This window comes from Mytilus edulis, chromosome 5, assembly GCF_963676685.1.
Source record: "Mytilus edulis chromosome 5, xbMytEdul2.2, whole genome shotgun sequence".
Classification (NCBI taxonomy): domain Eukaryota; kingdom Metazoa; phylum Mollusca; class Bivalvia; order Mytilida; family Mytilidae; genus Mytilus; species Mytilus edulis.
In genome coordinates this window covers 10632249-10658081 of record NC_092348.1, presented here as the reverse complement: position 1 = coordinate 10658081, position 25833 = coordinate 10632249, and the positions used below count along the sequence as shown (strand labels likewise).

Sequence of the window (25833 nt, the reverse complement as noted above, 5' to 3'; positions counted from 1 at the left end):
GAGCTTCGATGTGTGTCGCAATCATTTCAAGGTATATGGAATTTCTTAAAACAAAACATATGAGAGTTTTATTAAGTCATTGACACTGACAATCTTAAAAATTATGGTGTTTTTTTTTACATTTTAGGGTTGGTCTGACAGATGCCTCTGAATTAACTAATTTTTCATAAAATCTTCTTTTTTTTTTGGATTCGATGTCTTTTTAGAATGTAGTCAAAGCTATCTTAGATAGAAATGAACAATATATTAACAACAATCCCGATATAATCAATGTTAAATGTCACCGTATTATCCAAAGTGTTTCGACATGTCTGTGTTCTCGTGAGATTTGCAAGAAACGTGACCATAGGGAACTTTGACGACCACTCAAATCGTATGCTCTAGAAGTTTTTCTTTCAATTGATACCAAAATTAGCTGTGTGTTAGATAGGTGCATTAAAAACCTTAACGAGAGGCTTTTTTCTCAAATCGGCGCTCGCCTATACTTACCCATTTAAATCAGTAGATTCACTTAAAATGTTATTTACATGTTCGTAATGAAATTAACTAATGTGGTCAGCTTACTCTATTGAGTTTGCGAATATTGTACTCTTTAAATTTGTAAGCCTTAATTAAGTCAAAAAATAAATCGAAATCTGCATCGGCCTATTAAGGTTGTTTATGTCTATTTTACTTTCTCAAATATGTTTTTGTCAACTCGAGACACTTTCCGTCTTCATATGATGAACATAAAATAATGAGTAAATGAGGTTCTTGCAGAAATTTTTTTCTTTGATGCAATCATTTGAGATCTATTTTGATGTCCCCATTGTCAACCATTGTCAAATTGTTTCAAATGTGTATAACGGGAAGCAACTCAATAATATAACTCCTTTAGTAAGAAATTGCAAAAACTTTAGTGTATTAGATTTTTTTTTTAAGTTTTCTATATATTAGTACATTATTCCTTTGTACAGCTTACATTTACGGCTTTAGTGGTTTTTTTAGCACTCTATTAGTCAAAACAATCTCATTGGCGTTTCTCATGATAATTCAAGTTTCCCAATAAAATGGATAAAAATGATTGAGTAAAACGTTGTGCAAGGTGAAATGTTTTGACAATGAGGTCCGCGAGATCTGTTCTAGTCATCACATTTCCTCTCAAACTGCCCATAATCTCATGAAACATTGTAAAAAATAAGGACATTATGTGCATATCTTTCAACAAGAAATTATGATTATATTTGTTCTATGAGTTATATTCCTTTGAAATAGACTTTTGACCTAAATATACTATTTCAACATTTTGACAACGCAACTCATCTGAATGCACACAATAGAATTGTATGAAACTTTGTTGTCAATTATGTAACATAATATTGAAAAAAAGAGGCGAATTATACCAGAGAAACATTCAAACTCATAAGTTGAAAATATACTGATAACGACATGGATAAAGAAGAAAAAGAGAAACAAACAACATATCAACCAACAAGAATGGAGAGGGGGGGGGGGTAGTTTACTCACAAAGGTTGTTTAATTATCATTTCAATAATCAGTTGGATAATATGACTTAAAACACTCAAAGATTGTTACACCCTCCTTTATAAAACTTGCTTGATAGTCATATCAATAATTATGACTTGCTGTACAAACATTTGAAACATGAGATCCCCTTTGTTTACAGTAAAAAAAGATACGCCTTTGTCCATATCCTCGAGCTTCAAATTGTTGTCCTGTGTTTACAAAATACCCATCAGCGTCTTGAAACACTGAAAAAGAAACATTATTAAAAAGACGAGTTCTGAGGTGATTTCTGTTCAGATGTTCTCGTTGTTGCATCTTGCATTGTGTTTTAGACTTTGTACTGAATTTATGTTAATGCATGTAAAGGAAATAAACTTGAAGCAACACAGCAGTTGCATTTCCAGAGTTACAGATACCACAAACCTTGGAATACTCACCAACATCTTGTGTTTGGTATCAGCATATTGTTATTTGTGAATAGAAATAATATTACACTGGTTTACTTTTCTAATTGTGATGTTAATAAACCTAACACACTTAAAAAATATACTAGTAGACTTGGGAGATTTCGGACATCTTACAATTGCAATGGCACCTGACGTGAAAGATGGTTTGAGATTTTCAATTCTTATGGGTACCTCAGAAATAATTCTGTTTTTGTGGATGTAACTTGTCAGCTGTCACCTTTTTTCATTTGTTCTCTGGTAAAGAGTTGTTTCATCGGCAATCGTACTAAATCGTCCTATCTTTTGTTAGAATCTTCAAACAGCTATAACTGCCTAAACTTCTTCAAGACAAAAGCACATGTTAACCCATGTTTACCCTAAAAATATGCGGTACTTTATTTCCTTATTCAACTTGTGTGCATAACCCTATTTGTACCTCCACTATGCAGCTTTTGTATTGTGTGTTCCAGTTTGATGACCAATGATGAAGATAGCCAGTGTGGTAACCTTACCTAATATTGTCTCTATACCAAGTCTGATTATCTATGTCATGTATTACTTGTGTTGTTGTTTGTCTGGTTAGTAAAAGAAGAAGTCGGTTTTTTGTGGTTGATGTATAATATTTTGTACTGGTCAGTCTTTTTGGTGATTCCTTTTAGAACTTTTGATGTATGACTATTCTTTATACTTACAATAGCCCACATAATACGAGAATGAGTTGCCTGACTTTTTACATTTCATCTTTAAACACGTTGTTTTTCCATAAGTTTAAGTCCATTCTGCACCAACGTCATGGCCGTTTGATTTGGCTATACTTTTTGGACCTTTTGGATTATAGCTCTTCATCTTTTATATAAGCTTTGGATTTCAAATATTTTGGCCACGAGCATCACTGAAGAGACATGTATCGTCGAAATGCGCATCTGGTGCAAGAACATTGATACCGTTAATTTTATTGAAGTTGTGTATTCCTTACAACCTTAAACCAAAATATATAGCCACCGTCTGTCTAACACTTATTTTATAATATAAATATAATAATCCGGGTTTGCATCTAAAATTAAATTTTACGATTTTAACATCAAGTCAAATTTTTAGCGTGATGATCACCAGGAAGTATATACAACTCTTAAATATATATAAAAAAAATACCTTATGTTGATTTGATGGATTGCTAGGACTTTGATGTTTAATAATTTGTTAAGGAGAATTGTTATAATGAACCAGTCTTCAATATTATTCAAATAAACTCAAAATTAACAGTAATAATATCTTATAAAACCGTGTATTGTTAAAAAAAAAAGCTGGAAATTCCGAAAAATAACAGAATTATATAGTTTTACTGAAAGTGGTATATTAATGAGTAGGAAGACTGGATATCATTTTGATTTTATCCAATTGTTTAAATTTCATACGTCAACTTATATATAAAACAAATACTATAAAACCGGTAAAATTGGCAGATAAATAAAACGATACCTTTATTCCCCCCTGATTAAGACTAATCATCATGTTTGTACTGACATGATCAACACGACAGATGTCAAATGTGGGGTGAGATTTGCTTACCTTTCCGGTGCACCTGAGATCAGCCCAAGTTTTTGGTGTGGTTCGTGTTGCTCATTCTTTGGTTTTTTATGTTGTATACTGTAAATTGTCTGGGTTTTTTTTTTGGTTTTTTTTTTTTGCAGTGGCGTTTTAAACTTATCTTCGATCTGTGAGTTTGAATGTCCCTTTAGAACTACTGTTCACAAACGTATTTATTATTCGAAATACTAAACATTTTCTATCATAGGCATAGATTACCTAAGCCGTATTTTGCACAACTTTTTTCGAATTTTTGGTCCTCTATGCCCTTCAACTTTGTACTCGTTTTGGCTTTATAACTACTTTTTATGCCCCACCTACGATAGGAGAGGGGCATTATGTTTTCTGGTCTGTCCGTCCGTCCGTCTATCCCGCTTCAGGTTAAAAATTTTGGTCAAGGTAGTTTTTGATAAAGCTGAAGTCTAATCAACTTGAACCTTAGTACAAATGTTCCTTATGATATGATCTTTCTAATTTTAAAGCCAAATTAGACTTTTGATCCCAATTTCACGGTGCACTGAACATAGAATATGAAAGTGCGAGTTTCAGGTTAAGTTTTTGGTCAAGGTAGTTTTTGATGAAGTTAAAGTCCAATCAACTTGAAACTTAGTACACATGTTCCCTATGGTATGATCTTTTAATTCTAAAGCAAAATTAGATTTTTTCCCAATTTCACGGTCTTTTGAACATGGAAAATGATAGTGCGAGTGGGGCATCCGAGTACTTTGGACACATTCTTGTTATCTGTGCGTCACTAATGATTCTTATGTAGATGAAACGCGCGTCTGGCGTATCAAATTATAATCCTGGTACCTTTGATAACAATTTGGTATCCTTCGTCACTTGTTTATGCCCCACCTACGATAGTGGAGGGGCATTATGTTTATCTGATCTTTGCCTCCGTCCTTCCGTCCGTTCGTTCGTCCCGCTTCAGGTTAAAGTTTTTGGTCAAGGTAGTTTTTGATGAAACTGAAGTCAAATCAACTTGAAACTTAGTACACTTGTTTCATATGGTATGATCTTTCTAATGTTAATGCCAAATTAGATTTTTTACCCAATTTCACGGTTCATTGAACAAGACAATGATAGTGCGAGTGGGGCATCCGTCTACTTACTACACATTCATGTTTATGATTCATTCAAAATGCCATCGATAACTTTAACTGATCAATCTTATATCGTTTAAAGAAAAGTGAATAAGAAATAAAAAATAATAAAACAGTCTATACCCCCTTTTGCATATCTGTATGTTGCCATGCGTCTCAATTCACCCCACTGATATATGTATTGAATGTACCCCACATAGTTTTTGTGTCCATATACACGGCAATATAAACAATATCCAGACGACATGCCTAGCCGAAAGAACGGTCGGTTTGTGAAAAACTGCCAGGCACAGACTTACAAGAACAGATTAGGCAACATTTCTAGCAAAACCTGATTTTGATACACCATCTACACTCGATTTTGGTACGTTTTTTTACACCCGATATTGATACTAATTTCACAATCGATTTTGATGCATCTTTTACACCTGGTCCTTTCCAACATGACCACACTTATCAATCTTCTGCATCGTTTGATAATATAAATGATTTATATTTTTCTAGAAAATTGAAGCTAATTGGTTATACCAGACACGTAATTGACATTAAAACCTTTTTTGATAATATGATATGTTCTAGTTGTGACATTACATTGAAGTTAAAAGATGGAATTGGACTTTTGACTGCTGGTTTATTTGGTCACTTGATTGTTCGTTGTTATAACTGTAATGACTTTGTACGTGTTGCCATGGGCACAACCTACAATTCATTCCATGGGCCAAGGATATTTGATGTCAACACCAAACTTGCAAAAATAACATCTTGTTAAAATGCATTCAAAAATAAAGAACTCTCAGTCAAAACAATTACTGCTCTCCTAAAACGCTTTTCTTTCATGTTAGCCGAAAACAAAGGTGACTCAGACAGAATAAAGAACAGTTTTCTATATGTAGAGCTACACCAGTTTGGTAATCATGATGGATGTGGAGATTGGTGCCAAATGAAAAACAAACCCACAGCAAAGCATAGAAATCTACTATGGGGTGCACACCTCAAAGATGAAAACATGAAAAAAGATCTTTTAAAGGTGTTTACAGACCTTGACCCGGGAAAGTTGAGCAAACTAGTTTCCAGTAATCCTAATAAAAGCTTTAACAATACTGTTCGGTCAAAGGCCCCAAAAGACAAGCACTACAGTAAGAGTAGAAGTTTAGTTCACAGATTTTCTGCTGCTGTTTGTCAAAAAATTGAAGGCTACAAATATGTTGCACAGGTACTAATAATTTGTTTATACAAAGTACTATAAAAACCTTCATCAAATTCCTTTTATTTTTTCAACAGATCATATCGTGGTTGTTGTAATTGACAAGCTTTAATCAGAAGTAATATTATAAATATGTTTGAATATATATACTGTAGATTAATTGGATACCAATTGTAATGGGTTTCGTGGGTTCAGGTGAACCACAAATTCAAATGTTCAACGATTAACATATTTTCATTAGGCTTTGTATAAAGAGATTGGCAAAACAATGAAATCAAATATCCACGAAAAATGCAAGTTTTCAGCAGTCTACCAAAATTGATACCCATGAAAATAAAGGAATCACAGTATATGAGTTTATAACAAAAATAGAGACCGCCAATAATTTGTATAATAAGTACATTGTACTAAGAAAGAAAATGCAGGAACATGCAAGTGACATATTTTACTGTCTGCAAACGTTTTGAAATCACATGTAAAAAGATTTATAAACTTTAAAAACTGTAAAACTGGTTTACTATTTCTATGTTATATTTAACATGGCCATTAAAGTGCGAGGTTTGGCATGCCACAAAACCAGGTTCAACCCACCATTTTTTCCTTTAAAAATGTCCTGTACCAAGTCAGGAACATGGACAATTTAACGTTGCGTCGTTTGTTTTCTCTTATTTTTGAGTGTAAATTGACATTGCGATAAGACGTGTCACGGTACTTGTCTATCCCAAATTCATGTATTTGGTTTTGATGTTATATTTGTTATTCTCGTGGGATTTTGTCTGATGCTTGGTCCGTTTCTGTGTGTGCTAGTTACATTGTAGTGTTGTGTCGTTGTTCTTCTCTTATATTTATGCGTTTCCCTCAGTTTTAGTTTGTTACCCCGATTTTGTTTTTTGTACATGGATTTATGAGTTTGAACAGCGGTATACTACTGTTGCCTTTATTTACTAATCAGGTTAAGTTGAAAGATATACCATAATCACATGAAACTCATAGATATAAAGAAAAGATGTGGTATGATTGCCAATGAGACAACTCTCAACAAGAGACAAAATCGACACAGAAATTAACATTTATATATATAATTTATATTTATAAAGGACTTTCAGCCAAAATTAAACGGATCTACGTAAACACGTTTGATTTATCTCCCCTTATCGTTATTGTAACGTAATAAACGTTACCAACGGCAGTGTCGTCAAGGACATTGTTAAAACGTCGCCTGAAGATTGCCAGAAGGCATGAAAGCGCTAGTGACAATATTTTAACGAACTGTTATTATTTGATGTGAAATGTAGTTTGCTCCCACATACGCAACTCTCGTGATGGGATTTCTGGAGGATAAAATGTATCAACAAGTTGAAAGTGAATTTGATACAGCTTTTAAAGTGTACGTAAAATCGGAATGGAAGCGATTCTTAGACGACTGTTTTATCATTTTAAACAAAAGTCACAATTTAGAGAAGTTTCATAGTCTGATAAACACATTACATCCTTCGATTAAATTTACCATCGAATCTAGCGAACAAAGACTGCCATTTCTAGATATTTTAATATTAAAGAATGGAACAACCTTAACCACAGATATATATTATAAGAAGACGGACACCCACCAATACCTGAATTTTCATTCATGCCATCCTTCACATACGAAAAGAAACATCCCGTTTTGTCTAGCACGACGTGTATGTACAATTGTGAGTGATGATTTCACGAAGGAATTACGTTTGAATGAACTGAAGGTGTTTTTGAAAGAACAAAACTATCCAAACCCACTAATAGAAAAGGGAATAGAAAAGGCAAAAGCTATACCAATGACGGAACTCAGGTCCACAGCACGCAAAGAGAGTAATACAGAACTTATCCCGTTTGTTAGCACTCATAACCCGTACAATCCTGACATATTCAACGTCATAAAAGCAAATTTGCCAGTTTTACAAAAAACGAAAAAATTAAAAAAGCTTTTCCCTACAGAAAAATTCCTGAAAAGTAAAAGACAGCCTTTAAATCTTAAAAAGATTTTAACAAGGGCTAAGTTTTATGACCCAAATGGAATACAATACAACGTTTCAAAATGTAATGACCCTAGATGTGGTCTTTGTGAATACATGGCAACCGGCCCGCAAATAACATTGAAAAACGGCCAAACCATTATTCCAAATGTAGACATGAATTGCAAAACGGTAAACCTTATTTACTGTATTGTATGCAGCACTTGCAAGGAATGGTACATCGGACAGACTGGTAACTCAATTTGTCAAAGAGTTCGTGTTCACAGACAACAGATACGAGATCCATCCACACGAATGCAAGATGTGAGCGAACATTTCGAAACGTGCAGTAGTGGAAAATTTACCGTATATCCGTTCTATAAAATGAACGAATCGAACAAATATAAAAGACTGGCAAAGGAAGCACACTTTATAAAGGACTTTCAGCCAAAATTAAACGGATCTACTTAAACACGTTTGATTTATCTCCCCTTATCGTTATTGTAACGTAATAAACGTTACCAACGGCAGTGTCGTCAAGGACATTGTTAAAACGTCGCCTGAAGATTGCCAGAAGGCATGAAAGCGCTAGTGACAATATTTTAACGAACTGTTATTATTTGATGTGAAATGTAGTTTGCAAATTTAAAAATATTATTATATACATTCTGTACACCGTGTTTATTTACTTTTGCTATATATATATATATATATAAAAGTCTATAAAAAGGACCAACCAGCAAATTTACTATGTACCGGATCGTCTAGAATAGGCGATACTATGCAGATAAGGAAAAAATTATATCAGTCTAAAGATTTGCACAACGGTACTGATATAAGGTGTTATTAAACGAAAATGTTGTTATAAAATCGTGTTGACAAATATTTCGGCTCAACAAATGGCCTTCTTCTTGTGTCACAAGTTTTAATAATACTGATACATAATGTATAAGGTGTGAAAATAGATCAGGTGATAATACAGGTAAGTTTTGGTCGATTGATTTTAATCCTGAATATCATAATTTAAACAAAACACTATAAATCAATATACGTGACTGTGTATATTAACAATAAAAATAAGTGAAAACAAAACTGTTAGTATTTCTTATTGATGCCGTTTGGGTGATGTACATTAAGTTCCTTTATCCAAAAGCTTTCCCGAACCTGTCGCTGTGCATCACTCCAGTGAATGTTCTGTTCAATCACTAGAATTTTCATGCGGTTAAAGTCATCAAGTTTGTGATCTGACTGTCTGAAGTGCTGGGAGACTGGAAGAAGTGGCTTCTTAGATATATCACTCCTATGGCCATTGAGGCGTTTGTGGAAAGGCTGCTTTGATTCACCAACATATTGGAGGCCACAAACCGAACATTCTAGTATGTAAATAACATTCATACCTTTGCAGGTAACATTGCAAAATATCTTATAGTTATTTTCGGTTGCCTTACTGTGAAATGTTGACGAATGCTGCATCTGTAAACAGCATATATATATATGTGTTGGATCGTTACAAGTAACGATACATGTACACAATAAAATAAATAATATAAACGCCTAAAAAGTGTACATAACAACACCAATAATATAAAAAGGAACTATAAATGTAATTATTTATAAATATTTCGGATAACAGATATCCTTCATCGGTATATATGATTGTGATGTTGAATGAATCAATCACAGTCTACTTAGATTACGCTGTTATAATCTTGCAGCAGGTAAGACGCTTGCACAATTCTAAAAATTTGTTAAACACGACATAGGTTATATGACTAATTACATCAGAGAGTTTAAATATATGCTTTAGATAAAAAATAATAATGTGCGATATGAACTAGCACAATTCTAAAGCTTTAACCGTGTCACCAATTATGATGTTACAAGAAAGATGGCGTCAATAAGAATTCCAAATAAACAGTACTGAACGGTCTAAATTTGTAAACATTTCAGATTTAACAACGGTAGTGTAGTTACATTAGAGTCTGCGATGTTTAAAACAAACGGCCGTTAAAATATAATAATAAATTTTGACTAAAGTAAACTAGTTGAACGTGGCTTGGTACTTATACATCCCTCAAAAAATTAAGCAATTTAAATTGTTATATGCAACAGATTTATTTTAGAGATTAGTAAGGTAAAGAAATAAAAACATAGACTGTAATAATAAGTAATCTAACCAAGATGTGAAGCACTTTTTTTATTGTATAAATTTCAAGATTATAACAGCGTAATCTAAGTAGACTGATAATTGATCAACATCACAATCATATATACCGATGAAGGATATCTGTTATCCGAAATATTTATAAATAATTACATTTATAGTTCCTATATTATTGGTGTTGTTATGTACACTTTTTAGGCGTTTATATATATATACCCATTCTACTGAGATATCGTGACACCAAATCGACTGCACTGTAGCCCTCCCGCTAGACCACACGACCACCTGGGCTTCACTATACATACGGCTTTCAACAACGAGCAAAGCCCATTCTGCAAAGCAGGCTATAAAAGGCCCCGAAATGACAATATAAAACAATTCAGAGAATAACGGCCTTATTTTCATATAAAAAAAAAATGAACAAAAAACAAATTTGTAACACATAAACGAACGACAACCACATAATTACAGGTTCCTGACTTGGGACAGGCACATACATAGAAAAAAATATATAAATAAAAATAATATAGATGTTATTTTTGATGGTAGCTTTGTGAAATGTAAGACACAGCTCCTCCCAAGTTCTTTTGTGTGTTTAAGGTCCACGAAGACCTTGGTCTAAGTCCTGGAATTGCCACAACAGTAACAGCTGCAATAAGAGACAAGGATGTTAACAGGAAAAGGACTGTAGCAAAGACAAAATAATTTAAGGTTTGATTTAAAAACATTTCAGAATTTTCATTTGGACACAATCTTTATACAATGAATGACTTTGAAGGTCAATTTCTTAATTTCATGAAAAAAGAAATTAGAAATTGTGGGATTATATCCCTTTGATCATAAAGATAGAAAATTTCAAAATAGAAAAAAAACCCTCTAAATTAATGTTTTTTTTTTAAATTTTATATAAAATATTTTCCTATTGTATCATTATAACTATGTGAATAAACATTAGATTTGTCATACTTTAGAATGTGTATACTTTAATTTTTACATGAAACAATGCAAAGGAATTTATATTTCTCATTATTTTTGCTGTTTTGAAACTATTGCTGTTTGTAAATTTCGTAATTCACATGCCTACAGAAAATGTCATCAACCTTAAGATACTACTTTGTACGCAATTTAAAATTGTATATTAAAACGGTAAGCAAGACATCATTTGCTTGATAATGCAATTTGTACGACTTACGTAAAGGCCATATATATGAATATATGATATAATTCGTAGTTGTGACAATATGATGGCTTAAAATATATATATAAATATATATTATATATATTTATATTTATGTTTAGGATTATATATTCTCAAAAATGTTTATTAAATTGAATAAAATACAGGGGAATATCTATTAAGAAAAACATGACCTTGTAAAAGGTTGTTCAATTGATCTCTAGGTTGCATATATATATAACATGTTTACATTCAGACCAGGTGGTGACATGTAGCAATTAATTAAAACAATGGATATACGTGCATTCTTTGACCATCAATCTCCAGGTTGGTCAAAGCATGTCAAAACATGTCAATTAGAGACAACTTAATAGATATTCATCCCTGTATCTTTTGATTTAAGACTATAATGGTCAAATTAATAGAAACCTTGACACCGTTATATTCTGTATATATACTTGTGTATTTTATTGTATGAATTACATCGGCTCAGGCAGGTTAATAAACTTATAGCAAAACTATATATTGTTATATAGTATGATTTATGTACACCATGTTTAAAAGGTATAATATGTCGATTTAACTATTTGATGTATACATCTATACAGTTCGTTGGGTATCCTTGGTGTTTGGGAATAAAAACTCATATTGTACAAAAGTCGAACTTAAAAACTTCTTCTACAGATATTCAAACTTGAAAATCTACAAAAAAATGTAAAATACACTACATTCATTTACATATAAACCAATGATTATTAAACACTTGTCACTTGGTGATGTGCTCAGTAATCATTTAAAACCATATGAGCTGCCGGGCGGTTGCAAAGAACCTATAAGTAAATCAATATTAATACCAAAATAGGCAATTTTTAGTGATCTGGCAACATTATCGCAACTATATATCCTTTCTGTATAAGTCTGTTTAACGGTTTTGTTATCTTATGAGGTTAACGACGACATTTTTGTGCTTTCTAAAGAATATTACCATAACAGATTGAATGTGAAATATCTGAACGTATAAGATGTCTGCATGGTGATTTATATTCACGAATAATGTCCTTGTATCGATGATAACATTTAGTAAATTTTTTCAATAGTTTGTGATATCGAAAACTCTGGTGAAGTAATGTTCCAGTAACACATAAATTATTGTAGCATATTTGGTATTAATACCGAATGGGAATTGTCAAGAGATGACAATATTTCTTTGTTGTTCCTTCTAAAGAAAATTTTCGACTGAATCTTATTACTATATGTCAAACTTTTAAACTAAGTTAAATAGGCAAGTTTTAGATTTGATTTCATAAACGGTACCCAGTGCAATTTTGATAAACAATCTTTTGACTTGAATTGGTCTTGATTAAGTTTTACTAAATGATGTATGAGAAGTTAGCAGACTGAATGTAATATACTGAATGTAATAACCTAAGAGTGTTTTTACTCATAAGATGTTTTTGTGAAATAATTCGGTGATAGTTATAGTTAATACATTTGAAGCTGTGTTGCTTAGATTAAGCCATTATTGTAATTTTTAATAGTTTTTCCATATAATATAAATATCGAAGATAAAGTGGTTTGAAGCTCAAATCTGTTAGTCGGAGTAAAGGAATATGTTCAGATGAAGATTTCAATATTTTCAGTGTTTATTGGAAGTATAAATATTAAAAAAAAATGGATCCTTGTTCTGAATGCTTTGTAATGTAACCATACGTATGTGATTCAGAATTATTGGTATAAAGTTAGGGTCACGAGATACTTTTATAAAAACATATCTGGAGTTTATATAACGTGTGAATTAAAATTATTGAATTGTGAAAACAATCGTCGGAAAATTTAATTAGCGAAAACTGTTAAAGAATAAAAGTGACAGCTTTATGACAAACTGTGAAAGCACAGATTTATATCTGAAGTATATTGACTTAAAATAGAGATATAGTTTTTCCGAGTCGTTATTCCTATTTCACACTATATTTATATAGCACACAATACTCTTCAACTTTGTACTTTGTTTGGCCTTTTTAACTTTTTTGGATTCGAGCGTCACTGATGAGTCTTTTGAAGACGACACGCGCGTCTGGCGTATATGCAATATTTAGTCCTGGTATCTATGATGAGTTTATTTATCCTTTGGCATTTACACTATGACAAAACCAATTTTTTCATTACTTTTGACGCGCTGTTTATTTAATATTTTTATTCATTTACAATTGAAGTTTAGCCATGCATATATAGAATTACACAACACTTTTGTATCGTACACTCCTGATTGAAATATGGCGTAATCGAGCAAGACATAACATCATAAAGTCACTCAAAAGAACGTGAACATGTTGAACATTTGTAAAGGGAACAAAAGTTGTGTAATCTATTGTGTCGTGGCAACACGCTGACAAGATAAAAAGGCAAACGTATCCCCAATCTTTAACACAATGCATATGTTACCATTAACAAATTATAAATTTAATCAAACGAAAGAAAATATAATGACGTTTCGGTATTAATGGATAAAATTCTTACTACACTCACCAAAAAGCGTGCGTCGGTTCAGGTATCTAAACCTTCAAGGCACTTACTGAAGAATAAACTCAGAAAAAAAGGTAGAGTAAATTACTTTAGTCAGTGAAAGGTTTGGGTCAAAGAAGATATGGTTTCTTTTACAATGACTATTCAAAGACGTAGTCCGCCAGACGATATCCTTAACATTTTATGACATATTTCTACTATCTAAGGAATGACTGTAATATTTTTGCTGTCTATGAAGAAATAACATAACAAATGTGGTGCACACTGAATAACCCGCGTAGAATCTCACAAGAACCTCGATAACAAGTATTCTTAGAATAATCTTAGTATAGTAAACAACACAGAACACACTACAGTTTCCACAAAACAAATTGTGATTCATATGACATTTTCTCAAAAATTTGATATTAAAACTTTACAAATATTAAACAATGATAGACGTAATTTGTTTTTGCAAATGATCCATTAATTCAAACAATTAATTCAAAAATGGACTTGACAATTCAAATTGAATCAAAAGGTAATTCAGAAAACATTAAAAGACACAGCGTCAAAGACGTGCTCTAACTATACTTAAGCTTTAGAGTAAATTTCAAAACACACATTAATAGTATGCAAGACACTAACTCTAGTGCTCTAACTATACTTAAGTTTCAAAACACAAATTAATAGTATAAAAGACACCAACTCCAGTACTCTTACAATACTTTATTTTCAAAACACAAATTAATGGTATACAAGACACTAACTATATTGCTATAACTAAACTTAAGCTTCAAAACACAAATGAATAGTATACAAGACACTTACTCTGGTGCTCTAACTATACTTAAGTTTCAAAACATAAATTAATAGTATACAAGACACTATAAGACACAAACTCTAGTGCTCTAACTATACATAGGTTTCAAAACATAATTTAATACTATACAAGACACTAACTCTAGTGCTCTAACTATCCTTAAGCTTTAGATTTTTCCAAATTTACAAGGAATGGGTCAAACACATAAGTTCGGAATTAATTAAGGATTAAAAATTGATACTTAAAAAAATGGCAAAGAAAAAAATGAGCAGGGGTGGATATTAAAGGATTATATAGTATTTTAATACATTATAAAACAAGGATTGTAGGTATGATTGCAATGCGACAACTATATACTAAAGTACAAATAAAGTGGTTGTAACCAATTAAAGGCAACCAAACGGCATTTAATGATATTAAGAATATTCCATACCAAGTAGTCGGATATGAAAAAATGTGAAACAATTTAAACGAGAAACCTAACGGCCTAATTTATAACAAACAAATTTACGAAAAACCAATAATTATGACAGACATGAAACAACGACAACCAGTGAACTATATTATTCTTACTTGTGATAGGCAAATGACGAATGCAGCTAGGTTAGCCATGAACAAGTCAATATTTGATAAAGCATGTCTTTTTCCGAACGTTGAACGGTTTTTACTCAAAAATGCAAACAAAGCTAAAAAAAAAAATGCAAACAAAGCTTTTCTTACACCTTTGGTGCGTTTATTTTCGAATCTTTCATGAAGAAGGTATCATTGCCATACTTATATTAAATTCTATTTAATGTTGAATCATTATAAAAATACAAATTTCTATTACATTTTGTTCTTTTGTGATATACTACTGACTGGCCTATCGTGGTTACGGATGTGTTGGCACTTCAAGTGGGTTATCATAAAGTGGGTGATAGAAATAAAAGACGTCTTGACTATTTGATAGATGTATTAGAAAAAGCATAGTAACACGTCAAGGTGATGTGACGTTACATAAAGCGCGGTACATAGTAAACGACCAGTGTGCGGTATTTACGATATACTGGGGGCCGCAGAAACGTGAAATTAGCAAACAATTACTAAATTACATTGAATTTAGCCATTAAGAAAATACAATAACTGAAAACTTTAAGCATTTTTCAAATGAATTAATGTCCATGAAAAACTAAATTGAATCTCGCTATTAACACATTTAAAGTCTTTGTATAATTCACTTAGTACATTTCTTTATCTTCTCCATGGGAACTATTTTAGCTTTGCGACATGTTTTAGTTGCACAGTCTGTATTGTCATCATTGCTATTCAAACTAACTTCAAGTGGGTACAGTTTTGTGATTGGATGCAATGTAAGTCCATTTTTTGGTCCGTATGACGGCAGATCTTGCTAGTCCGTCTCCTCCTACATTGAGTTTTTCGACAACGGCTAGTGTCCATTTGATCCTCGGCGAATCTTCATAGATTTGTACCACGTCTCCAATGATCAGCTGTTTATTGTTCCATGTATTGCGATGATATTCTCGAAAAGCTGTTAAATACTCATGTTTCCATTTATACCAAAAACTTTGAATAATCTGTGATTTTATCTTAAATGTCAACAGTTTATTCGTAGATTTATGTGTCTTATTATTTTGTGAATGTTCCAATTACTGACTCGTAGGGTAAGGTAGTGTTGTTATTCTGCGTCCGTAAAGTAAGTGGGACGGGGTGAGTGGTTCATCTAACGGGTCGGATGATACGTATGTTAAAGGTCTGTCGTTGAGTATAGCTTTAACTTCCGTAACAATGGTTCTTAATAGTTCAATCTGAATCAATGAACGTCTTAATAGCTTTTTGATACAGTCCTTCGTTAGTCCTATAAGCCTCTCCCAAAAACCACCATACCACGGTGCTCTTTTTGGTATAAACTACCATGTAGTACCGAAGTTATTTACTTTTTCTATAACGGATGATGATCTTGTTAATTGCTTTGCAGCTGCAATGAATGTTGTACCGTTGTCTGAAATCATAATTTTTGGTAATGACTTTCTACTGGCGAATCTTCGAAACGCTAATATGAATGTCTCTTCAGATAAAGTCATCACTACTTCCAAATGTACAGCACGAGTGTTTGCACAAGTAAATAGACAAATGTATACTTTATTGGTAAGTCCATCTGTTGTTTTCACATTTAAGGCACCAGTAAATTCTTCCACAGTTACTGTAAACGGGGGTGCTTCTGTTAGTCGGTCTTTAGGTAAAGGAGGTGGATCTGGAGCATAATACGGTCGACCAGCAACGTTCTTGCAGATCACGCATTTATGTATAATGCTCTTGATAACTTATCGTATCGATGGTATCCAATAAGTTTGGCGTAGTAATGTTACGGTACTCGATAATCCTGAATGAAAATGAGTAACATGTGCGTCCATTATGACAAGTTGTGTCAATTTGTCCTTTGCGGGTAGCAATATCGTGAATTATGTATATTCTTCAAGAGGTGCATTATGAATGCGTCCGTCGTCACCAATTAATTTGTCTTTAGCTATGTATAATTTAAGTTGTTTGACAAGGTTGTGTTTTTTCCCCTCTCCTGATTTCTGAATAATGCCTTTCTGTATATATTGTATCCACGTTAAAGATGCGTTTTGTATTTCGATCGTGTTTAACATACCTGTTTGTATAGATCGTGTTCTACAGTAATAAATCTTCTCACGTAAGCGGTAAGTCGGAGAAGTTTCTTGAATGAGTTGATTCTATTCAAATCGATGATATTTCCGATCCCTTGTATCATGTGTATAGTAAATTTGTTCTGTGGAGTTTGTACGTTATTGTAAGATATTGCTGTTTCTTCGTACATTTTTTGAAATTCGTCGTTTTCAGTATTTGCGGTCTTATCTTCAACTCCAAGCAATTCAATCTCCCATAATTTCTCTAGGTTTAATTCCTCCGTCTTGTGTGATACGATAACATTTAGAATAGAGCTACTACTTGTGGTACATGTACTTGTCCTTGTGGGTCCTGATAGGAGGTATCCAAGCCCCTGGATTCACCGGCGGTTGGTCCTTCACCTCTAATAATGTCATCTCCAACTATACTCCAATAATAATCTGCTCCGATTAGTATTTCAATTTCGAACATGTCATCGTCCGATACAGGATGTGCTAATTTTAGTCCTCGTACGTGTCTCATGTTAGTAACGGATTTCACGTACATTTGTAGTGGCATTGCAATTTCAGGAATAATTGGCACGTTTAGTGGTATATTCTGGCCTTCATCTGTTTCAATATAAACTGTTGCCGATTCCATGTGTCTTACTTGTCTATTTTGTTCTCCAAACCGGAAAGGTGCACTACTTCGTTTCGGCTTGAAACTAAATCCAACTTCTCTTCAAGTGTCTCTGTTATAAAGGACCTCTGCGCGCGCACCTTCATCTAATATTGGCTTCTGTACTCTGTTTTCTCGAACTAACAGTAGCGACGGCTGTCTTTCACAGTACATTTGTAGTTCTTTGTGTTGGGGACAAATGTAATACCGTATTTTCGGTTTCATTGGCTGGAGGTTTCCTCGATTCCTCAGATTTCTCATCTTTACTACATATGCTAGTGTGATGACGTTTGTTGCAATTTCGGCAGTTCCTTTTTGATTTACAATCAGCTAGTTTGTGGTGACCTAGGCAGTTGAAACAATCGTTTACTCTTGACTATATTCATCAGCGCGTAAGCGGTTGTGACTTTAGTGCAGTTGATGGGTGTATGTCCGATTTCGTGACAAAATGCGCATTGCTTTCTGTTTATCTTTTTATCCGAAAACGACCTTTCGTTCTTGTTGAATGATGATTTTGTACGTGATTTTGCGTTGTAGTACGACGACTTTGTGAAAAATTGTGCACATCCTGCTTCAAGCTTGAAATTTGGCGTAGACCTTTCTCATCTATTACTCTTTTATTTCAGATAGGGAGGCATTTGAAAAAAATGTCGCACCTCCGGTAAAATCCAAAATGGCGGTCTTCGCACTTAAATCAGCCAAATATCGAAGGCTAGTATGTGAAAAGGTGTTATAATCATGCTACTATCATTAAATTTGGTACAAACCTTTTTTTTTTTTGCTTCTTTTGGATATATTATATAGATGAGATGTCTTGAAAAACCCTACTTCCGGTAAAGTCTAATATGGCGGATTGTGTACTAAAATAAGTCTATTTTTTGGGGAGGGTAATTGAAATATGTTTAAACATATTGATACTATCATATCATTATGCAGGAACCATTTCTTTGGTGCTTCTCATGGATACAATGTATAAGACATATTTCTTTAAAACCCTTACTTCCGGTTATAACCCAAATTGCGGACATAGAAATATCAATTTCTTTTTTTATATATTCAACTTTTTTCAAAATGTAAAGAAAATGTTGTTTATTGTGCTGGCTTTAAGTTATCCTCACAACCACTTATTCTATTCTGCTGTAAATGTTTAAATACAAAGTAATCACTTCTGGTAAAAAAGAACCAATCTGGCGTAAATTTCAAAGATGAGTCCTCAATCCATATCTTCGATGTAGAGTTTTGGATAGATTGATTAAAACAAAATAAAATTACTTAAGTACTTAAACATATTTATAACTGTTACTACAATTCGGCCAAAAATACATGTTCATTCACGATCTCCACCTCATTCACACAAAGCAGTCTACGGGAGACACGATTTTTCACATCATCCTTTCTTACATCCACATGTACAAGCTTCTGATAAAATGATGAGGCCTCAGAAAAAGTTTTTTTAAAAGGGATCCTCTTTGTCCCTTCGCCATCTATTAGCGCCTGGACTGGGTAGCATAAGAGCCAATTCCAAGCTCGTCCCCCTAAATACCTGCCTTAGTATAATGCACGTTTTACATGCTGAAAAAGACTAGATCAAGTTGAGGGAATAGCCTCAATTAGCTTTTCCTTTTGCGCAAATAGTTATTTTCTTGCTTCGTTAACCATGTTAACCCAATCTGTTAAATTTGTGGTGCGATCTTATAGTAAAACCCCGGTGATTTAGGTTGATCAAACATCATTCTTAATGTTAAAGTCACATTTTCAAATGCTATCAATGTCTCACACGTAGTCTTTTTTCTTTTCAAGCAAAGATAGAACTGTATCACAACTGGTAAAGGCATGGATCACAATAAGTGTGTGTGATCACTCATTGCCTAGTGCATTTGAAAGACCATTGATAGATATAAATTTCAAAGTTTTTTGCCCTTCCAAACACAATTCATAGTTCGTCTATGTCACGGAGTTCGCCTATGTCACGGAGAAGCGAAACAGTAATGACAGCATCATCAGTAACGACTGTTAGAATCATGACTCGTTTAAGTTAATGTTTCACTGCATCAGATACATGCACCATGATTCTAGTGTCTGCCTCTTAATGTGAACATAGTGCTAAACTTGAAATACATAACGTGGTGGATAAGATAGAATATCCTGAACAATTGTTGCTACAACTACCATACGCCTCCGAGAATTCATCCACTCGTGTTACAGTTTCAATGTATTTTATTGAGGTAAGGAGACGATACCCAATCAGCATACTCGTTAGCCAGCAAATACATGTATATTCACAATCGGAGAGCTGATTTTCCACATTTACAAAGACTGGTATTGTTTCTTACATCCATAATGTACAGGCTCCTGATAAGATGAAGAGGCCTCACTAAGAGTTCAAAAGGGTTCCCATGGGTCATATTTGTTCCTTAGCCATTCATTAGCATCTGGACTAGTTAGCATAGGAACCAATTCCAAGCTTCTGACTCGTTCATAGGCGCCATGGTATATTGCACGCTTTACGCTGAAAAAGACTAGGCCGAGTCGTGGGAATAGCCTCAATAAGTCTATGGAATAGCGAAACAGCAATGACATCAGTATAGACTGTTCGATGGTGCTAAACTTGAAACATCATCAAGTGGTGGATAACACTGAACATCCTGATCATTTGTTGCTACAACTACCTTTTACTCAAAATTTTATTGAGCAAGCTGCTGTGAATGAAAACTAAAATTTCTTTCTTATTGTCTTCATCTGTCAGAATACTTTGCCAGTTTTGAGAAATTTGTTTTGACCCTGGATTCGTCTGTGTATTCTCTTTCCCCAAAATGTAGCTATTGCTTCTCGTAGCAGCCTTCAAACTACCAGTGTTGTCTATGTACGCATCCGAGACTACATCCACTATTGTTACAGTTTCAAGGTGTTTCATAACGAGTATGCTGATTATTACGTCCTTACCTTAATAAAATACCTTGAAACTGTAACAAGAGTGGATGAAATTTTTGATGAGCATGGTAGTTGTAGCAACAAATGCTCAGGATTTTCAGTGTTATCCACCACGCTATGTATTTCAAATTTAGCACCATGTTAACATTAAGAGGCTGACACTAGATTTATGGTGCATGTGTCTGTTGCAGTGAAACACGAACTTAAACGAGTCATGATTAGAACAGTCGTTACTGATGATGCTGTCATTACTGTTTCGCTATTCCGTGACATACGGATAGACGAACTATGGATTGTGTTTGGGGATTACTATCTATCAATGGTCTTTCAAATGTACTAGGCAATATGTGATCACACACACTTATTGTGATCGTTGCCTTTACCGGTTGTGATACGGTTCTCTCCTTGCTTTGAAGGAAAAAGGACTGCATGGGAGTCATTGATTGCATTTGAAGATGTGACTTTAACATAAAGAATGATGTTTGATCAACCGAAATTACCAGGGTTTTACTGTTAGATCGCGCAAACTTATCAGATGGAGCTAACATGGTTAACGAAGCAAGAAAATAACTATTTGCACAAAAGGGAAGGCTAATTGAAGCTATTTCCTCAACTTAGTCTACTCTTTTCCAGCATGTAAAACGTGCAATATACTAGGGAAGGTGTTTAGGGGGCGAAGGGACAAAGAGGATCCCTTTTAAAAAAACTCTTTCTGAGGCCTCAACTTTTTTTCAAAAGCTTGTACATTGTTGATGTAAGAAAGGATGTCTCGGTCGTTGTTAATGTGGAAAATCGGGTCTCCAGTGCTCTGCTTTGTGTGCATGTGGTAGGGACTGTGAATAAATATGTATTTTTTGGCCAAATTATAGTCGTTATTTTAAAAATGTTTTAGTATTATACTGATTTTGTTTTAATCAATCTATGTAAAACTCTACATCGAAGAAATGGATTGAGGACTCATCTTTGAAATTTACGCCATATTTTTAACCAGAAGTGTCAACTTTGTATTTAAAACATTTACAACAGAATAGAATTAGGGGTTTTGAGGATAACTTAAAGCCAAAATATTAATGACCAGCACAAAAACAACATTTTCTTTACATTTTGAAAAAAAGTTGAATATTTAAATAATAAATTGATATTTCTATGTTCGCCATTTTGAATATTACCGGAAGTAGGGGTTTTTAAGACATATTTTTATACATTGTATTCATTAGAAGCACCAAAGAAAGGTTCCTGCACAATGTAATGATAGTGGCAATACGTTTAAAAACATTTCAATTACCCTCCCAAAAAAATAAGCTTATTTTAGTACAATGTCCGCCATGTTGGAATTAACTGGAAGTAGGATTTTTGCAGACATCTAAACAATATACTAGTAATATATCCAAAAGTAGTACAAAACAAAGACTTGTACCAAATATTATGGTTGTAGCATGATAATAACACCTTTTCATATACTAGCCTTCGATATTGGTCTGATTTAAGTATGAAGACCGCCATTTTGGATTTTACCGGAAGGGAGACATTTTTTTCAAATGCCTCCCTATCTGAAATAAAAGAGTTATAGTCGAGGAAGGGCTATGCCAAATTTCATGCTTGTAGCAGGATGTGCACAATTTTTCACAAAGTCGCCGTACAAGGATGTAGCGGTAGCGACTGGGCTTTCTACTTATTCCGGTAATTTGACGGCTTCCGTAATATTTAGTTCTTTGAGAAGCGCTTTGCGTTAATCATGTAGTGTCCAGTTTGTTGATCTGTGTTCTTGTGCTAAATGTTGACGTATCTCTGCGGGTAATTTATTTAGAATTACAGGGACTAGTAGTGATCCATACGTATCGTCTGTCTGTCCGAGTGACTCGAGACCTCTTACATTAGTTTCTGTCTTATCATAGTAGTTACGGAGACTAGTTATTGTATGAATTGGAGCATATAAATCAAGTAAGGCCCGCATGTAGGTTTGAACGATTTTATGAGTTTGCCCGTATCTTTCCTGGAGTAATGAAATTGCTTTGTCGTAATTTGTGTTCGTCATGGAAAAACCTGCTATAGTTTGTAACGCTTCGCTTTGTAGAAAAAAAAAAGAAGAGGGACGAATGATACCAAAGGGACAGTCAAACTCATAAATCTAAAACAAACTGACAACGCCATGGCTAAAAATGAAAAAGACAAACAGAAAAACAATAGTACACATGACACAACATAGAAAACTAGAGAATAAACAACACGAACCCCACTAAAAACTAGGGGTGATCTCAGGTGCTCCTGAAGGGTAAGCAGATCCTGCTCCACATGCGGCACCCGTCATGTTGCTTATGTGATAACAAATCCGGTAAATAGTCTAATTCGGTAGGTCACATTCATGAAAGGGAAGGGGATTGTAGTTACGACGTAAAGAACATATCTGATATCATTTGTGATACGGTTATTCCATAACGGTCAACCAACTCGTGATGGCGTCCGTACAATTTACGAAGGGATGATTTCAACTTCACCATTTGGAACTCTTGGTTTAATAGCTTCCTTGTGAGCAGCAACCCTCTATCAAGAAAATCATGATAGGAAATGCAAGCACGGCAATATCGTATCAATTGGGAGATATATACCCCGTATGCAGGTGCTGCTGGAATGTTGCTACTTAGAAATGGAAAGTTCACAATTGGAAAGCTGAAATCATCTCTTTTGTCGTAAAGTTTTGTTTTCAACCGACCCTCATTGTCAATTTCTAGATGTAAGGGACTTCAGGTAGTTGAATTTTTGTGCATCACTCAGTGTAGGATTTGTGTGGATCGCGGTTTCATAGGAGTCCCAAAACGATTGCCAGTCTTGTATATCTCCGGCAAATATAGATAAGTTTAACTTTGGTAGCTTGTGATACTCGTTGTTTGCGCTAGAAGATGAGCGTGAATTTGAGCTATGCGTATATTGTTGGTTTGCTGATGTTGAAGGTTGACTAATAAATGTAGATGGAACTGATTGTATAAAACTATCGGCATGAGGGTTCAAATTCAATGAAATTGGTTCCTTTGCGGATAAACTCTGATTTTAAACTGACTTTGCCAATTTTGTAATTTGCCGTAATTTATATTCTAAATTGAACATGTACTCATTTGATTCCTGTATTTCCACTGCTACATCGTCATCCGAAGTTTGCTCCAAGATCTTCTCGTTGATGTTCTCTAAAGTTCTTTTCTTCTGAGTGACTACTTCTAATAATGTTGAAATTTCCTCGTAATCCACTTCGGAACTTTGTTGAATTTCTTCAAATTTCTTCAGGAGTTTCGTTACTGCACCTTTGTGTCCCGCTCGTACGGCTTTCATCTTCGTATCCATTTTCCCTTTTGGTTACGGCACCATAATATCATAAAGTGGGTGATAGAAATAAAAGACGTCTTCACTAGTTGATAGATGTATTAGAAAAAGCATACTAACACGTCAAGGTGATGTGACGTTATATAAAGCGCAGTACATAGTAAACGTCCAGTGTGCGGTATTTACGATGGGGGTCTATTAGGTGTGCGTGCGACTGCACTTCGATGTACATTTTTCATAAATAGTCTGATAATATTATTAAGTCTCACTTTAAAAATGATGTACCATGATTCATAGAAAAGCAAAACGAATATATCAATATATCAAATGTAGAACTAGGGAGTCGTCTATTATAGAAACAAGCTTGATCTGTAACGACGAGACTCATCTATTTGGGTATTTTTATTCTAATCTGAAGTTAATTTTGATATTAAAACCATACTTAATCGAAATTAAAATTAAATACATATTGTTGAAAGTTTTAAAGGACACAAAACGTACAGTTGTTTCAAACTAACCTGCTGGTAAACCGGATACCAGTTTATTCCTTTTATGATATTTTCAGAATATGTTTTTTTCAAAAACTAGTCTAATTGCAGTTGCAAGATTGTTTTATATACATGTTGGGGAATCTATGCAGCCATTTCACAAACGCCTCAATGGCCAAAGGAGTGACCTCACAAAAAAAAACGTATATTCCTGTCAGCCAACATTTCAGGTTACCAGATCACAATCTGAAAGATTTTGATCACATGAAGATCCTTGTGATCGACCAGGATTGTACATGGCAAAATAGGCAAAGAGAAAATCGGGAGAAGTTTTGGATAAAAACACTGGGTGTCCTCCATCCAGATGGAATCAATAGAAAGTCTAGTGTTTATATTATTATATTCAGGATTTTGGATTAAAATCAATCGACCAAAACTTACCTGTATTATTAGTGATCTATGTTTACACCTTATACATTACATATCATTATTGGTAAAACTTTTGTCACCGAAGAAGGCCATTTGTTGAGCCGAAATATTTGCAATTATTGTATAATTTATATCATCTGTTCAGTTTTTCCATCTTTGTGCAATGATATTCAACACTTTTTAGTGTTTTGTTTTCCATCTATTTATCGGTATTGTTACACAATCTTTCAGACTTATATATATATATTAGTTGTATGACGCAACGTTATTGTTCATGGAACTACTAAGCATAAAGCTTGGCGTCAAACACTTTTATGAATTTTCTTTCAAGTTTTTTACGGTATTCTTCTGTTGGTTCCGTACATTTGAAGAAAGGGAGATATATATATATATTTTCTCAGAGCTGGGAATGAATCTTCTTTATTAACATAAATAAAACCATTTATCTTGAATGCCGATAGTTTACAAAGGATATTAATATAGCTTCATCTTCCAAAATAATAAAACAAAAATCATCTTTTTTAGACATGCTGAACAAATTAGTTTTTGCCTTAACGATATGTCATTGTGCTTCTAATTTACAATTTGAAGACCCGGATCTTATGATTTTCGATCCTATGGAAGGTAAGTATACTTACAAAGTTCATAGTATTCTCTCATTTTAAATTTTTTTCATCAACACTCTTTAAAGATACCAGATGCATTTCTTCTAAGACAATAAATGAAAATTGAAAAAAATCCCACATGCGCTTTCTCGAAATTATTTTTACGGTGTGTTGTACTACTATTTTTTCACCCTTTTTAGCTTGACCTATCACTACTTGACTTTTAAATTCATGACCATTTATTTTTACAGTGGAATTT

The 25833-nt window shown here is 33.7% G+C and overlaps 1 protein-coding gene and 1 pseudogene across 1 annotated transcript in view; both read left to right on the top strand.

Annotated features, from left to right (window-relative positions):
- The first annotated feature begins 5429 nt into the window (after positions 1-5429).
- Positions 5430-16765, top strand: LOC139524916 (uncharacterized; annotated as a pseudogene).
- Positions 13693-25833, top strand: part of LOC139522939 (uncharacterized) — a 27815-nt gene continuing 15674 nt past the window's right edge. The window contains exons 1-2 of the mRNA XM_071316609.1: positions 13693-13775; positions 25495-25593. Coding sequence (XP_071172710.1) covers positions 25497-25593 — 97 coding nt within the window. The 5' untranslated portion in view covers positions 13693-13775; positions 25495-25496. The remainder of the gene's footprint in view (positions 13776-25494; positions 25594-25833) is intronic.